General features: G+C 39.2%; 1 protein-coding gene and 2 long non-coding RNA genes across 3 annotated transcripts; 2 read left to right on the top strand and 1 right to left on the bottom strand.

The window, feature by feature from the left end:
• Nucleotides 1–1985: 1985 nt before the first annotated feature.
• Nucleotides 1986–2985, top strand: LOC139776897 (uncharacterized). The gene is made up of 2 exons (XR_011719226.1): nt 1986–2296; nt 2564–2985. It is a non-coding gene; the product is annotated as an uncharacterized lncRNA (long non-coding RNA).
• Nucleotides 2986–6281: 3296 nt separating this feature from the next.
• LOC139776896 (uncharacterized) lies at nt 6282–7281 on the bottom strand. Its single transcript, XR_011719225.1, has 2 exons — nt 6971–7281; nt 6282–6703 (listed from the first exon to the last, which is right to left on the bottom strand). It is a non-coding gene; the product is annotated as an uncharacterized lncRNA (long non-coding RNA).
• A 5115-nt stretch (nt 7282–12396) lies between these two features.
• LOC139776886 (uncharacterized) lies at nt 12397–14524 on the top strand. Its single transcript, XM_071713909.1, has 2 exons — nt 12397–12662; nt 12796–14524. Exons 1-2 carry the CDS (start codon nt 12397–12399, stop codon nt 14522–14524), a joined length of 1995 nt encoding a protein of 664 aa, XP_071570010.1.
• Nucleotides 14525–18643: the final 4119 nt, after the last annotated feature.

The raw sequence follows: 18643 nt of genomic DNA, 5'->3' as shown, positions 1-18643 counted from the left end.
CGATACTCGAATCTATCGAAGTTTATTGTTGTCGCTTTTCCGCGATGCCGATTGGTTCTCTCGCTGCGCTTATTTCATGGGCAGCTGTCATCGTATATTTTGACAGTTGTATTGTATGTAATGTGAAAGCTAAATAGCGCGAAGCGCGCGTCTGTGGTGTCTAGTAGGGGAGACCGGGGCTAAACGGTCTGTTTTTTTTTGTGCCGATTTTTAACAAGAAAATAAATAATTTTAGTTAAATGTGGTATACCACTGTAAAGAGTGAACTTTTAGCTACAAAATTTATTAAGGAAATTTTTATCTACGTCGCTTTGTTTAACCGGTATAGAGCAAAAACGACAACGGTGGAAAAATTGAAATCTCAAAAATGCCGGAGCTAATCGGTCCCCCCCCCCCCCCGGGGCTAATCGGTCACACTGCATTTTCAATACATATACGTACATCTAATCCTAAAAAATGATAGGATACATTTTAATAATTGTTTTTTAAGAGAAAAATATAAAAATTCATTTAAAATTTTTATGCGAAACATTATTAAAAAATAATTGTTTTACCTATTCCATAAAACAATTTAGGCACGTGAATACAGAGATTAACCAAATCGTAAACTCCCCAACGGCACGTCACATTGTCAACGCGGGCAACCACGGGGAACACGCGTGACGGCGTTCCGGTGCCATAGGATCAGCGCGGACCCTCGAGCAACCTAACCAAGCCGCGTTTCTCGCGGGGGAGCCATAAATAGCGACAGGGGGGTTAGAAAAGCTCGCGGTGGAGCGCGACCATTTTACCGACTCGACGGCGTCCTTGCGCCGATTACTCGACGCGCCGACGACGACGACGACGACGGCCACGACCACCACGACGACGACGACGACGACGACGATGACCACCACCACTACAACGGCGGCACAATGACGCCGAGACGATGCGGCGAACGCTGGACGATGCGGTCGCACGCGCGACTGTCACTGACACAACGACCAACAACGACGATTTACCGCGGCCGGGAGTCGGGACGATCTACCGCGCGCGCGGCATGTCAACTCTCGCGCGGAAATCGCGGGATCTCAGAGCCGTGCCGTGCCTCGCCGTACCTCGCCGACGTGCCGTGAGCGCGAGCGATCTCGAAAACAACGGTCCGCCATCTTTTCGGTCGGTCAAAACACCCGTTTTGCGACGATACGTGCGTACCATTTCCCTCCTACACAAACTGACGCACGTGCAAGGGAAGACAGAATCACGCTCGAGGGAAACCTAACCTCAAATCGCCGTGAGCTGAAGTCGTGCGCCCGGCGCGCCACAGTGACGAGACTGACGGATAAACCCCGGGTGCTTGTAGACCGATTAGCCCCAAACACAAGTTTCAGGTTTGATCGCCCATGAATTATTAGACATCAACGATAATGAAAAAAGTACACTGGATTCGTGTTCAGCATGCATTACTCTTTATAATCACGTACTTCGAGATTTGGAGAGCAAATATTATTGCAGATATTACAAAATTTCCAGGCGCAGAAAATTTCACTTTCACCTTCCGAAAACACGTTTGCCCTCGTAAAAATCATAACACGGCAAGTAACCTGCCGAAACTCCGTTGGTCACATGGGTACCATAATTTAAGCAGCGTTTACAATGTTAATAGCGAGTTCGCACAATATACAGGTTCCGAGATATTTGATTAGACGTATTTACCCCGTAGACCTTTTAGCCCCGGTCTCCCCTATAGTAAAAAACACAAATAAAATTATAACATCAAATATTATTTCAAAATTTTTTTAATTTTTGTAGATCTGTACGTAATCTGGTAATTAGGAAAATTTAAATTATATATCCATATAAACATACACTCTAATAAAAAAAACTATATCTCTTTTTTATCTTTGTGAGAAATTCTACAAGCGTTTTTTAAGACACTCACTGTATCACATTTAGTATCAGACAATCTGTATTACAGGACTGTTATAATGACACCGAAAAGAAAACGCAGCAAACTGTGGAATTATTTCGAGCAATTGAAACCTTCGTTGGTAAAGTGCACGATCTGTAAAAAAGGAATTACGATACCTCAGCCAACAAGACGCTCAAAAGTATTTAGAGCACACTTATTAATTAGACACGGAATATTTCTCGATAATGACACACTACCTGCCGACTTAAGGCAATATTACTCGGAGTTACCGGGACATAAGGCAAAATGTAATGATTGTGGTAAAACAAAGTCTATTTTAACAAATATTGCACATTTACGAAAACATTTAAGAAGACATTCCACAAGAATCCTGAATCGAGATGAGTAAGTACACATTCAAAAAATTATTAAATTACTGAAGACTATAAAATAAATATAATGATAAAACATAGCTGAAAAAATTAATCAAATAAAAGTTTTTATCAGGGCACCCATGTAACACTTATTTGCAATTTCGACCATAAATGTGCCTTTCAAATAATAATAATACTATTTTGTAATAATATTAATATTTCAATTATTTTGCATATATAGTTTAAATAAATTTGATTCGCTTATTTTCACTTTCTTTTATGCATAAAAAAAACGTAGGGAGTCTTGGAATTATTTCGAGGAATTAAAATCTTCGCTGATAAAGTGCATGATCTGTAAAAAAGAAATTCAGATACCTCATCAATCAAGACTCGTGCCAATATTCAGAGCACACTTATCAATTAAACATGGAATATTTCTCAATAATGACACTTTCGCACTACCTGACGACTTGAGACAATATTACTCGGAGTTACCGGGACTTAAGGCAAAATGTAATAATTGTGGTAAAACAAAGTCTTTCCTAACAAATATTGCACCTTTACGAAAACATTTAAGAAGACATTCCACAAGAATCCTGAACCGAGATGAGTAAGTACACATTCAAAAAATTATTAAAATACTAAAAATTATAAAATAAATGTAATAATAAAATAATCAATAACTAAAGAAAATTGAGCGAATAAAAGTTGTTGTGAGGACATCCATATATTTATTAGCAATAATGATCATAAATGTGTCTCTCAAAACGTGATAATAATAATTTCTCCATTATTTCGCATTTAGTTTAAATAAATTTGTATCGGTTGTTTTCTCGTTCTTTTATGCATCGTAGATAAAGACAATTCAGATATTTAGATTAGATATTTATTTGTTTGACATTAGTATTGCAGAAATTCGAGACAAATATATAATTAAACTCTCTCTAAATCGCCATCTACGGTCCGCGCTGGATCTTGGTAGCCAAATTATTATATATTTTTTAAATCGAATTGATTTAATTACGGGGTGGGAAGGGGTTTTACTTTAACGGAAACTGTGTTATAAGTCTGACAAATTTAGTCGGTGCGCAGTTTACTAATGTTGGAAAAAGATATGTGTAATACACAAAAAATATATCATAATTTGGCTACCAAGATCCACCGCGGACGGTAGATGGCGATTTAGTTTAATTATTTGATTGCATATCATAAAGGTCATAGAATTCGCTCGTGTTACTGCAAAAATATAAACTGCATGATTTATACATAGTTCTTATAGATATTGAAATTAATGTGCGAGAGTATGTATATACAGGGTATTTTCTACCTAATCACAAACGAAAAAATATTCATACAAACAAGTACACGTGTACATATACGTACACAAACAACGCAAACACATACATGAAGGCACTCAACATTCACAAATACACGCGCATATGTACCCTTTCCATATAAAAGAAGTAATCAAATTATCTGAAAGAGACTCTGGCAGACACTCAGATTCTATGACTTCAGAGCTCCATATTCTTTTATCTTTCGATTTTCTGTGGTTGTGACACGGGAGACATATGTTCAGAATCACGAAAACTATAATAACTCAGGACGGAGCAATTGGGTGTTGGCAGAGGTCCTCTTCTATAACAAACAGTTTTTTATGTATCAAACATTTTATATTTTTATGGTTTTAATTGGTGACCGTATATGTCTTATGTTTAAACGCGTACTCACATTAAGACAACCTCTATTATAAATTATATATTAAGAAAGACGTTTCTTTCAGGCAGCGTATATAAGCAATAAATAAGTGAAACACGACGGATATAATATACAATCAGATTAAAGAGGAACGTCATTGTGTAATGCACAAAATATTATAAGTTTAACTCGGAAGCTACGCCGTTTTACAGTCAAGACAGAATTCGGTGGCCTGATAATATTATTTGTGAGAATTTATGTACATTTCTTTATCTCAACTAAAGCTAGAACTATTACGTTAAAATAGCGTTTCTCCCTAACTTGATTTTATATCATATCGGTCGTGTTTCACTTATCTATTAATCACAAATTTAGTCTAGACATTAATTGCTTGACATTAGCATCACAGAAATTCGAGGTATAAAACATTCTCTCCCTATCTCTTTTTCTTTCCTCCTCCTACTCACTCTCACTTACAAAACTTCACTCCATTACGGTTCACCGTCAATAAGTACATAATAGTATTAAGTAATAAAGTGTAGTATTTTAATGATTATTACTTTTTTCTATTTTTAATCACATTATTTTTCTATGCAGACCAAGTACTTCAAGTTTAGCGGATAATACTATGGTTCCTTCTGCAGAACGTCAAAGTCTTGATTCGAAGGTATTGATACGAATCAAGACTTTGACGTTCTGCAGAAGGAACCATAGTATTATCCGCTAAACTTGAAGTACTTGGTCTGCATAGAAAAATAATGTGATTAAAAATAGAAAAAAGTAATAATCATTAAAATACTACACTTTATTACTTAATACTATTATGTACTTATTGACGGTGAACCGTAATGGAGTGAAGTTTTGTAAGTGAGAGTGAGTAGGAGGAGGAAAGAAAAAGAGATAGGGAGAGAATGTTTTATACCTCGAATTTCTGTGATGCTAATGTCAAGCAATTAATGTCTAGACTAAATTTGTGATTAATAGATAAGTGAAACACGACCGATATGATATAAAATCAAGTTAGGGAGAAACGCTATTTTAACGTAATAGTTCTAGCTTTAGTTGAGATAAAGAAATGTACATAAATTCTCACAAATAATATTATCAGGCCACCGAATTCTGTCTTGACTGTAAAACGGCGTAGCTTCCGAGTTAAACTTATAATATTTTGTGCATTACACAATGACGTTCCTCTTTAATCTGATTGTATATTATATCCGTCGTGTTTCACTTATTTATTGCTTATATACGCTGCCTGAAAGAAACGTCTTTCTTAATATATAATTTATAATAGAGGTTGTCTTAATGTGAGTACGCGTTTAAACATAAGACATATACGGTCACCAATTAAAACCATAAAAATATAAAATGTTTGATACATAAAAAACTGTTTGTTATAGAAGAGGACCTCTGCCAACACCCAATTGCTCCGTCCTGAGTTATTATAGTTTTCGTGATTCTGAACATATGTCTCCCGTGTCACAACCACAGAAAATCGAAAGATAAAAGAATATGGAGCTCTGAAGTCATAGAATCTGAGTGTCTGCCAGAGTCTCTTTCAGATAATTTGATTACTTCTTTTATATGGAAAGGGTACATATGCGCGTGTATTTGTGAATGTTGAGTGCCTTCATGTATGTGTTTGCGTTGTTTGTGTACGTATATGTACACGTGTACTTGTTTGTATGAATATTTTTTCGTTTGTGATTAGGTAGAAAATACCCTGTATATACATACTCTCGCACATTAATTTCAATATCTATAAGAACTATGTATAAATCATGCAGTTTATATTTTTGCAGTAACACGAGCGAATTCTATGACCTTTATGATATGCAATCAAATAATTAAACTAAATCGCCATCTACCGTCCGCGGTGGATCTTGGTAGCCAAATTATGATATATTTTTTGTGTATTACACATATCTTTTTCCAACATTAGTAAACTGCGCACCGACTAAATTTGTCAGACTTATAACACAGTTTCCGTTAAAGTAAAACCCCTTCCCACCCCGTAATTAAATCAATTCGATTTAAAAAATATATAATAATTTGGCTACCAAGATCCAGCGCGGACCGTAGATGGCGATTTAGAGAGAGTTTAATTATATATTTGTCTCGAATTTCTGCAATACTAATGTCAAACAAATAAATATCTAATCTAAATATCTGAATTGTCTTTATCTACGATGCATAAAAGAACGAGAAAACAACCGATACAAATTTATTTAAACTAAATGCGAAATAATGGAGAAATTATTATTATCACGTTTTGAGAGACACATTTATGATCATTATTGCTAATAAATATATGGATGTCCTCACAACAACTTTTATTCGCTCAATTTTCTTTAGTTATTGATTATTTTATTATTACATTTATTTTATAATTTTTAGTATTTTAATAATTTTTTGAATGTGTACTTACTCATCTCGGTTCAGGATTCTTGTGGAATGTCTTCTTAAATGTTTTCGTAAAGGTGCAATATTTGTTAGGAAAGACTTTGTTTTACCACAATTATTACATTTTGCCTTAAGTCCCGGTAACTCCGAGTAATATTGTCTCAAGTCGTCAGGTAGTGCGAAAGTGTCATTATTGAGAAATATTCCATGTTTAATTGATAAGTGTGCTCTGAATATTGGCACGAGTCTTGATTGATGAGGTATCTGAATTTCTTTTTTACAGATCATGCACTTTATCAGCGAAGATTTTAATTCCTCGAAATAATTCCAAGACTCCCTACGTTTTTTTTATGCATAAAAGAAAGTGAAAATAAGCGAATCAAATTTATTTAAACTATATATGCAAAATAATTGAAATATTAATATTATTACAAAATAGTATTATTATTATTTGAAAGGCACATTTATGGTCGAAATTGCAAATAAGTGTTACATGGGTGCCCTGATAAAAACTTTTATTTGATTAATTTTTTCAGCTATGTTTTATCATTATATTTATTTTATAGTCTTCAGTAATTTAATAATTTTTTGAATGTGTACTTACTCATCTCGATTCAGGATTCTTGTGGAATGTCTTCTTAAATGTTTTCGTAAATGTGCAATATTTGTTAAAATAGACTTTGTTTTACCACAATCATTACATTTTGCCTTATGTCCCGGTAACTCCGAGTAATATTGCCTTAAGTCGGCAGGTAGTGTGTCATTATCGAGAAATATTCCGTGTCTAATTAATAAGTGTGCTCTAAATACTTTTGAGCGTCTTGTTGGCTGAGGTATCGTAATTCCTTTTTTACAGATCGTGCACTTTACCAACGAAGGTTTCAATTGCTCGAAATAATTCCACAGTTTGCTGCGTTTTCTTTTCGGTGTCATTATAACAGTCCTGTAATACAGATTGTCTGATACTAAATGTGATACAGTGAGTGTCTTAAAAAACGCTTGTAGAATTTCTCACAAAGATAAAAAAGAGATATAGTTTTTTTTATTAGAGTGTATGTTTATATGGATATATAATTTAAATTTTCCTAATTACCAGATTACGTACAGATCTACAAAAATTAAAAAAATTTTGAAATAATATTTGATGTTATAATTTTATTTGTGTTTTTTACTATAGGGGAGACCGGGGCTAAAAGGTCTACGGGGTAAATACGTCTAATCAAATATCTCGGAACCTGTATATTGTGCGAACTCGCTATTAACATTGTAAACGCTGCTTAAATTATGGTACCCATGTGACCAACGGAGTTTCGGCAGGTTACTTGCCGTGTTATGATTTTTACGAGGGCAAACGTGTTTTCGGAAGGTGAAAGTGAAATTTTCTGCGCCTGGAAATTTTGTAATATCTGCAATAATATTTGCTCTCCAAATCTCGAAGTACGTGATTATAAAGAGTAATGCATGCTGAACACGAATCCAGTGTACTTTTTTCATTATCGTTGATGTCTAATAATTCATGGGCGATCAAACCTGAAACTTGTGTTTGGGGCTAATCGGTCTACAAGCACCCGGGGTTTATCCGTCAGTCTCGTCACTGTGGCGCGCCGGGCGCACGACTTCAGCTCACGGCGATTTGAGGTTAGGTTTCCCTCGAGCGTGATTCTGTCTTCCCTTGCACGTGCGTCAGTTTGTGTAGGAGGGAAATGGTACGCACGTATCGTCGCAAAACGGGTGTTTTGACCGACCGAAAAGATGGCGGACCGTTGTTTTCGAGATCGCTCGCGCTCACGGCACGTCGGCGAGGTACGGCGAGGCACGGCACGGCTCTGAGATCCCGCGATTTCCGCGCGAGAGTTGACATGCCGCGCGCGCGGTAGATCGTCCCGACTCCCGGCCGCGGTAAATCGTCGTTGTTGGTCGTTGTGTCAGTGACAGTCGCGCGTGCGACCGCATCGTCCAGCGTTCGCCGCATCGTCTCGGCGTCATTGTGCCGCCGTTGTAGTGGTGGTGGTCATCGTCGTCGTCGTCGTCGTCGTCGTGGTGGTCGTGGCCGTCGTCGTCGTCGTCGTCGGCGCGTCGAGTAATCGGCGCAAGGACGCCGTCGAGTCGGTAAAATGGTCGCGCTCCACCGCGAGCTTTTCTAACCCCCCTGTCGCTATTTATGGCTCCCCCGCGAGAAACGCGGCTTGGTTAGGTTGCTCGAGGGTCCGCGCTGATCCTATGGCACCGGAACGCCGTCACGCGTGTTCCCCGTGGTTGCCCGCGTTGACAATGTGACGTGCCGTTGGGGAGTTTACGATTTGGTTAATCTCTGTATTCACGTGCCTAAATTGTTTTATGGAATAGGTAAAACAATTATTTTTTAATAATGTTTCGCATAAAAATTTTAAATGAATTTTTATATTTTTCTCTTAAAAAACAATTATTAAAATGTATCCTATCATTTTTTAGGATTAGATGTACGTATATGTATTGAAAATGCAGTGTGACCGATTAGCCCCGGGGGGGGGGGGGACCGATTAGCTCCGGCATTTTTGAGATTTCAATTTTTCCACCGTTGTCGTTTTTGCTCTATACCGGTTAAACAAAGCGACGTAGATAAAAATTTCCTTAATAAATTTTGTAGCTAAAAGTTCACTCTTTACAGTGGTATACCACATTTAACTAAAATTATTTATTTTCTTGTTAAAAATCGGCACAAAAAAAAACAGACCGTTTAGCCCCGGTCTCCCCTACTAGACACCACAGACGCGCGCTTCGCGCTATTTAGCTTTCACATTACATACAATACAACTGTCAAAATATACGATGACAGCTGCCCATGAAATAAGCGCAGCGAGAGAACCAATCGGCATCGCGGAAAAGCGACAACAATAAACTTCGATAGATTCGAGTATCGACTTTACATGCCTTGGATGGAAAAACAATATCAGAAATTTTGCGCCAAGTGAATATGATAAATCAGTAACATCTGATGTTTCTTTAAAATATTTACAATGATACTCAAAAGTTTGCATCAAGTGAATAGGTTATTAAATTAGTAGTAACATCTGATTTTCTTAATAATGTTTTTTTATTATAGTTGTTGTGTACGTGTTTTTTTAGATTTTTAATTATTATATTTGCTGTGTACGTGTTTTTTTTTTAGAACACACAACAAATATGTAGTAATAAAGAAAAATCATTTAAAAAATCAGATGTTACTAATTTATCTTATTCACTTGATGCAAACTTTCGAGTATAATAGTTTTTGTAGCATAGAGAAAGCTTTGTTTTTTAAAATAAAGATTGTATATAAAGCACGTATACCTGGCGCATTTTATTATCTTTTTTCAAAAAAGGTATGTTTTGTACGGATATCACTCTTTTTTTACAATTATATGGGAACCATAAAAAAATAAAACTTTTGATATATTAATTTACAAATAAAAAAACGCGGACAATACAGAAGCAAAGGTATTGTTTTGCAGTATTTTAATGTTCTCCTGAAGGATTCGTATGGTAACCCGTTGAACTTGAAGTGTTTGCTTTGCATTTAAACGGTGCAATTAGAAATGGAATTATTTAAAATAATAATATTATTTAAATAAAATATTTATATATATAAAATATTAAATTATTCTTTTGCAGAAGAGTAAGTATTTCAAGAGTTAGATATCATTATATTGTATGATATAAACAAAACAAATAGTTACCTAATACGTGTCCTTGTTTCTTTTTTTGATTGTTCACATGTTTGAGGATCCAAATCAACCGCTTCCTGACTTTGACATTCTGCAGTAAGATTCGTATCAAAACCCGTTGTAATTGAAGTGCTTGGTCTACATTGAAAAAGGATGCAATTAGAAACAAAATTATGTAAAATACAATATTAACGTTGTAAAATTATTTTCTTGCAAAAGAGTAAAAAATTATAAATCTTGTAAAAGAATAAAAAATTAAATATCAATATATCGTTATATTGTATGATATAAGCAAAACGAATAATCACTCATTAAATGCGCCTGTTTTTTCTGTCCTTTCTTTAAATGATTGAACGGGCAAACCAGATGTATCTTGACTTTGATGTTCTCCAGAAGGATTCATACCATTATCCGTTAAACTTCAAGTGCTTGGTCTGCATAGAAAAGTGGTGTGATTAAAAATAGAAAAAAATAATAATTATTAAAATACTACAACTGTACGTATTACTTAATGCTATTATATGTACTTATTGTCGGTGAACCGTAATGGAGTAAACCTTTGTAATTGAGAGTGAGAAGGAGGAAGGAAGAGAAAGGGATAGGGAGAGAATGTTTTATATCTCGAATTTCTGTAATGCTGATGTTAGACAATTAATGTCTAGACTGAATTTGTGGTTAATAGATAAGTGAAACACGACTGATATGATATAAAATAAAGTTAGACAGAAACGCTATTTTAACGTAATTGTTCTATTCTAGCTTTAGTTGAGATGAAGAATACCCTGGTAAAAAATGTTTTATATAAAAACATATTTAACCCTTCGTCTGAAAACGTTTTTTCGGGACCTTCGGTCTGAAAAGGGGGGTCATTAGAGTCCGGCGCGTTTTTGAGGGTGTTGAACCGCTTAAAAAAATCTGCAAAAATTCCTGGAGCTTCCTAAACTTTTGAACTTGAAGTACCAGTCATGCAATTATAATAAAAAAAATTTTTTATATATTTTGCATTAAATAAATAGGGGGCACCTATGGAAAAATCCCTTATTCACTAAAAAAATCATAACTTCGAGCCAGAACATGATATCGACAAGAATAAAAAACGAAATTAAAGGGAAAAAGTGTACCTTTAAAACAAAAATAATAGGATCGATAGTTTTTTTAAAAAAAGCTTAATTTTTTACCCTCAAAGTCGACAAAAAATATGTTCAAAATTCTTCGTAAAAAGTTTAATAAAAATTATTTACGAACAGAAGTAGTCATGTAGTGAATAATTACACAAAAGTACATTACCAAAAGAACATTTTATTATAAAAATACAAAAAACGCGTTACACACTAGTGCATTCGAGGCATTGAGCCTTGCGGTGGTCTTCACACGTTGGCTTCTGGCATCGAGCACAGCAGTATTTATGGCAACGTTTCCAGATCTTCGACCGCGATTTTCAGGAGTTTCCACACACCATTTGTGCTTATCCTTTCCGAACACATACTTCCTACGTCTGCCAGAGGATGCGGGCTCAGCGTCTTCTCGCGCTTCTCGTGCTTCACTGTCACTATCGCTCGTATCCAAATCGGAAGCACTCATCACACTGCCATCACTATCGTGATCTTCGACGGCGTCAAGTTCATTCTCGCTGTCGTCGCCGCCGAAGTAAAAAATAGGATCGCGCGGGCGAAGTACACGCGACACCTCGTCGCCCGACCGTTGGGTCATTTCGTCGAAAACTGCACAAGAAAAGTTACTTAAATTTTTTTTTGTTCGCGCGGATCTTTTCTTCTTGTTTTTAGTGACACAAAGAATATATAAAAACAAGGAAACAAAGAAATTGGTACTTACGCGTTTGGGCAATATCCTCTGAAAACGGGGGTACTTCGTGTCCTGAGCAATTTTCGTCCGGCTGCCACAGCTGTCTGACACGAACCGGAGATCAGGCAGTTGGTAGAAGGGTCCTCGGTGATACTAACTAAATTACCAGAGGCACACTAGCGCCATCTAATAGTGCGTTCAAAAGTTATAGCGATGATTCACTTTAGGCCGGACACAAACGACCCCCGTTTTCAGACGGAGGGTTAAATATATATAATCAATAAAATAAAGGGAATGCTCCTGGCAATTGTGATTTCTGCCCAGTGCTCTGAATGTCAACGTGAAGAAATTCAAGCAAGCGCGGGTAAACGGCGGGAGTAACTATGACTCTCTTAATCCTTTTGGCAATAGATTATGCAAGCTATAAGGCTGCTCTTGGACTGTTTTGTCGATGGTTTTCTTATATTCGGACTACGGAAAGGTAAATAATTTAGGCCGGCTCAGGGGGAGCGAGGAGACCCGCTTGGGAACCGGGTCCTCCTGGATGGGAGTCATAGTTGCTCGTTCACAAGGGGGCGCAGCCTGTTGTCTGCGCCCCAAGTCTGCCCCACCTCCAAGATCGGTGTCCGCTGGGTACCCGGCTTGCCGGGGAGCTAACGGGGTTCAGGCGACACGGGAGCATGCCCTGGGCTCTCGGCCGGTTTCGACCGATGCCAGCGGGTTTCATTCCCGTCAGGGCAACAACATCGAGAACATACCCTGGGCTCTCGGCCAGTTCCGACTGGTGCCAGCGGGTTCATTCCCGCCAGGGTAATAACGAGAGCACACCCTGGGCTCTCGGCCGGTTCCGACCGGTGCCAGCGGGTATCACTCCCGTCAGGGCAATACAGCTGGTCACGGGCTAGCAACCCCGGCTGGCTTATCTTAAAGTCGCTAAATATAGAAATGGCAAAGCCTCGGACGATGGGGAACACGGCCCCATTCCCCTGGAACACGGCCAGGGGGCTATACGGAGACAACCAAGGCAAGAAGCACTGGTCTTGAACGATGGGGAACACGGCCCCATTCCCCTGGAACACGGCCAGGGGGCTATTCGAAGACAAACAAGGCAAGAGATACAGGTCTGTGAGTTATCGCTCCCCTTCAATCGAAGGCGGTGCGAAAGTTGCGCCGGAGTGGGCGAATATATGGCTCTCACTATCAAAGATGAGGCCCGGCACATTGAGGAAGTGCACCCTCACCTAAGCGTCAGATATAAATGTGAATGGTGTGGCAAGTCGTATGCGTCTTACCATGCGGCTGCATGCCACTTGCCAAAGTGCCCAGCAGCCGGGGTAAATGAGGGGCAACGAACCGTAAAGCAGGGCCGGTTCGACTGCCCGGAGTGTGACAGAAACTTCACTTCACAACGAGGGCTGTCGCAACACCAAAGGCTGGCGCACCCGGTAACAAGGAACCGATTGAGATCAGAGCAAACGGCTCCGAAGGTGAATGAGCAAAGACGGGTCAGAATTTTTTCTGCCGAAGATATCAGCAGGATGCTCGAACTCGAAGTGGAGCTCATGGGCAAGATGAACATAGCGAGAGCTATGGTTCCGTTTATGCCGAAGAAAACCCTGAAGCAAATAAGGGAGTCATGTTACAAAAGATGGAGAGAACAACGCCTCAGTAGTACACTTTCTAATCAAGAGGCTGTCAAGGAAGAGGACCAGCAAGTGGGCGGTGCACCACTAGAGGTCGACGAGGTTTTTGTTGACGCAGAGGAGAACGAGGATGTTTTCATGGATGCGGAAGAGACACCAGGCGATATTTACAGCTTTGAGGAGTCTTCGTCAACCATGAGTTGGAGGCAAGCCAGCATTGCGGCTGTGCTTAAGGAGCTCAAGAGTAGTGAGCCCAAGGAAACGCTGGAAGTGCAACGGCATATTATCGAGCTCCTGACGGCAAAGAGTGAAGGTCAGGCAATAACGCAGGCAGAAGTAGACGCAGCCTACGAGCTGGTGGTCAGTTTGTTCCACGCCCCTGCAACTGGGAAGAAAGGCGGTAATTCCCGGAAGCATCGGAGTCGGAGGAAAGGGCTCTCGGGTAGAAGCGAACGCAAAGCCCGAGCCTATGCCCTTACGCAAGAATTATATAAAAACAACCCTGCTATGCTCGCTAAAATGGTAAGAGAGGGTATGGACATTCAAGCGCAAGATACAGGTGAATCGGTGAGTCCATCAGTGGAGAGCGTCAAGGAGCTCTATGAAGGGCTGTGGGGGAAGCCCGGTCGATGTGATGTTGAACAGGAGAAACGAGAGGCCACGGTGCCATATAACCCAGCAGAAATTCTGCACCCTATCTCCAGTGCGGAGGTTCTGAAGCGTTTCAGGTCTACACGGCTGAGGGTGGCAGCCGGGCCCGATGGACTCCGCAAGGGAGATCTGATGAGAAATGAGGGAGGATACATCCTCCAAGCGATCTTTAACGTAATCATGCTGGCACTGAAACAGCCAAGCGCATGGCGCTGCAATAGAACAACGCTGTTGCTCAAAGAGGGCAAGGATCCCTCAGTAGCGGCCAACTACAGGCCAATTACTATCTCCTCGATACTGAGTAGATTGTATTGGGGTATTATGGACCAACGCCTAAGAAACGTGGTCCACCTAAAAGAGATATGGACCAAGCACTGAGGACGGCGGTGAAAGATTATCTGCACCTCCCACAGTCTACGGCAGATGGTCTGCTATACGCATCCAAACGCGATGGCGGCATGGGCTTCCCGAAGCTCGAAATTGTTGTAACGTCCGCAACTCTAAAAGCTGGATTTCGCTTTCTAACTAATAGCGACCCGGCAATACAGGCCCTAGTAGTAGCGTCAGGGCTGGAGAACAGACTAAAGCGCCTTGCGCATGTAGCCAAACTTGGCTGGCCACTACAGTCGACCAAACAGATCGACGGCTACAAGCTCAAAGCCAAAGCAGACGAATGGAAGAGATGGGCGGATTTGCCCTCCCAAGGCAAAGGAGTGCAAGCCTATAGAAACGACAAAATAGGCAATGAGTGGCTATACCGTCCTAACCTGTTGAAACCGTCCAGGTACATTACGGCGCTCAAGCTGAGAGCCAATGTAGCGGCGAACAAGGTGTCGCTCAATAGAGTCGCTAAAACCGGCAACGTCATGTGCCGAAAATGCAAGGCGCAGCCGGAGACGCTAGGCCACATACTGGGGCAGTGTACGTATACCAAGTCCGGTAGGATTAAACGACACAACGATATTCGAGACTGCATTGAACGACAAGTCTTGGGGCAGCGTGGCATGGCAGTAACGAAGGAGGCAAGGCTGCAGGACCCTCATCTGAGGAATCTCCAACCAGACCTGATCATACAGCATCGGGAAAGGATCTTTGTGGTTGACATCACAGTCTGCCATGAGGATGGTGATCTCCTTGACAGAGGTAGAAGGGACAAGCTCGCTAAATATGCGTCCCTCGTAGCCCCGCTTAAAGCTCAATTAGGGGTGAAAGAATGTATGATCCTCCCGATAGTTATCGGGACAAGAGGAGCAATGCCCAGAAACACTGTTACCTGTCTACATAAACTGCAAATTAGAGACAGAGGCTCGCTGAGAACGCTAACACTGCAAGCGCTCAGGAGCTCAGTGGAACTTTTCCATATGTTTATGGACTATAATGCGCCGTTGCGCCTTAACAACAGCGATGCTGCTGATTAAAAACTCTTGGCTAGCTCACTGATGTAATTTTTTATACACTAACGATGGTCTGGGATCTGATCCACCCATGCAGTATTTATTTATTTATTTATTTATTTGGGAGCCTTCTACACTCCCAATTTTAAGCTATGCCGGCACTTTTGCCGTTGACATCAGTGATGCGAGTCGTTCGGATGGGCAATGTCCATGGGCACCGAACGGCGGCAGAGCCGTGCGACCGACCGCCACGGCGCACGGGCGGACGCCTCCACGTGGCTCCCCGCGGTAACGGCAACACTAAGCCGGCCAAGTTCCGCTTCCCCAAGCTGGGGACTCTGCTTCACAATTTCTCCAGCCCGTGCGCAGGAATCCCGCGGCAGATCAGTCAGATGGGTTTCCCTCCTGCGGGAGGACTTGCCAAGAGTGCTAGATAGACCCAGTCAATATAGATAGGATGGAATTAGACCGAAAGTTACACTGGATCTCGTATCCTTACTGTTTGGGCAACCTGTTGCGAAGATGAGCGATCCAATCGTTAACCTGCAGGATCGCTCAGCCAGGTTCCGTTGTTAGCAGGAACCGCACTGTCCCGAAGCGGTAAGACGCGCCGATGGCGTGATATAAATAGCCAAATGCCTCGTCATCTAATTAGTGACGCGCATGAATGGATTAACGAGATTCCCACTGTCCCTATCTACTATCTAGAGAAACCACTGCCAAGGGAACGGGCTTGGAAAAATTAGCGGGGAAAGAAGACCCTGTTGAGCTTGACTCTAGTCTGGCACTGTGACACAATAGACTTTTTTTTGCTCATCTATTCAAATAAACTATTTTTTTTATATTACGTACTAGCTGGTTACCCGGGCTTCGCCCCGGAGGACATATGTAATAAGACACGAAAATAGTCTCTCTCTCTCTCTCTCTCTCTCTCTCTCTCTCTCTCTCTCTCTCTCTCTCTCTCTCTCTCTCTCTCTCCCCCTCCCTCCCTTTCTCCGTCTCTGAATTCTTTAAGATTGTGGTAAAAATTCGGTGCAATAGTTTTTAAGTTATTAACGTTCAAACATACACCACCCGTAAGGATTTTATATATTAGTATTAGCCCAGTAGCTAGGTAAGTTTACCCTGCAAAAGGTCGGGTAGTTTTGATTTTTGGATATGTTTTATACTTTGGGGTCCTAATGAAAAATCCAAGTTTTCGACCTTGGCGCACTTCCGCTCGCGCCGCTATCTTGAGAAAATGGAGCACAAAACCGGTTTTTTCGGAATATCTCCTCACCAGTAGGTATTTGGGCAAAAATAGTTATTATCAATTTTGTAGAAGATATAATTCCCTACAGCTTTTGTCTAAAACATTTTTTCGTATATCTAATAGATAGCAAGCTACAGCACTGTAAAGTGGAGCAAATTATTAAAAAAAAAAAAAAAATTATTTTGCGAGAAAAATTATCACATGCCTCGGTGATCGAATTGGTGAGACGCCCGCACGGTATGAGGGAGGTCCAGGTTCGAATCCTGGCTGAGGTGATATTTTTCGCAATAAATTCTTTACAGTAATATTTGGGGGGAGGAGATGTTAGATACGATGCGTATCAGCATCAAAAATTAAATCGATTATCGATTTAAAAATATGTAAATGTTCCTACAAGCATGCTGTGTTTCAAGACCGACAATTCAGTTGGCGCGCAGTATTTGTTGGAAATAGTATCGACTAAAAATTTACACAAAAAATTATTTCGTTACTTAGTTACAAAAGCTCGGACTAGACGGCATTCTCACATTATATCGATTTTAAATCTTAGAGTTCTATTACTATTGTTAATAATAATAATAATTAATTTATATTATTAAAAATTAATAAACAATAATTATAATAAAATATGCTTAAAAAGGAACCTTTTGTGAAATTTTTAATAATTTGTTCCACTTTACAGTGCTGTAGCTCGCTATCTATTACATATACGAAAAAATGTTTCAGACAAAAGTTGTAGGGAATTATATCTTCTATAAAATTGATAATATCTATTTTTGCCTAAATACCTACTGGTAAGGAGATATTCCGAAAAAACCGGTTTTGTACTCCATGTTTTCAAGATGGCGGCGCGAGCGGAAGTGCGCCAAGGTCGAAAACTTGGATTTTTCATTAGAACCCCAAAATATAAAACATATCCAAAAATCAGAACTACCCGACCTTTTGTAGGGCAAGACCTATTTTTTTCCCCCTGCTACTGGGCTATATAGATTCTTTAAGATTCGATCAATTATTTCCCAAAAAATTGAAAAAATTTTGAATACCGGTTCCCAAAAGATTGGTAACAAAAAACTATATAGTTTATAACACTCCCCGGGAAATTCTACCCCTGTTTTATATACAATTCTTTAAGATTCGATCAATTAATTCCCGAAAAATTCGAAAAATTTCTGATACCGTTTTCCAAAAAAATTGGTAACGAAAAATTATACACTTTATGCCACTCCCCGGAAAATTCTACCCCTATTTTACATACAATTCTTTGAAATTCGGTCAATTATTTCCCGAAAAATTTGAAAAATTTCGGATACCGGTTCCCAAAAAGATCGGTAACAAAAAACTATACACTCTATAACACTCCCCGGAAAATTCTACCCCTATTTCATATATTTTTGGTAAAAATTCGGTCAAATAGTTCAAGAGTGTATAAAGAACATACATACATACATACATACATACATACAGACATTCTATTTTATATATATAGATTATTTACTTTCCTTAATACCTCCTTTTGTTACGTTAAAGATTTATTTATTTACATTAAAGTATTATTTTCTTCGGTTAAAAAAATTAATTTTTTGTATATAATATTTTTACAAACAACTTTGTTTGATTTAAATGCAATATTTATTTAAATTGAGTAAATAATTCCTTTATTTTAGGTACTCTTTCTTCAAGTTTAATAATAAAAATTTTACGTGAATTAAATATTTCTTTAGAATAATAAAATTCATTAACTTCCTTTAAATAAATATTTAGTTAGGAGTATTCAAATAAATAACTTTTTTGTCTTAAACACAATTTTTTTAATCTTAATAAATCTTTTTCTCAGTGCATTTATTTGGAGGC

This window comes from Temnothorax nylanderi, unplaced genomic scaffold (assembly GCF_030848795.1).
Source record: "Temnothorax nylanderi isolate EJ_2023f unplaced genomic scaffold, tnyl_v1.0 TNYL_tig0131_pilon, whole genome shotgun sequence".
Taxonomy (NCBI): domain Eukaryota; kingdom Metazoa; phylum Arthropoda; class Insecta; order Hymenoptera; family Formicidae; genus Temnothorax; species Temnothorax nylanderi.
The sequence above is the reverse complement of the archived record's forward strand: the minus strand, read 5'-3'. Positions and strand labels throughout refer to the sequence as shown.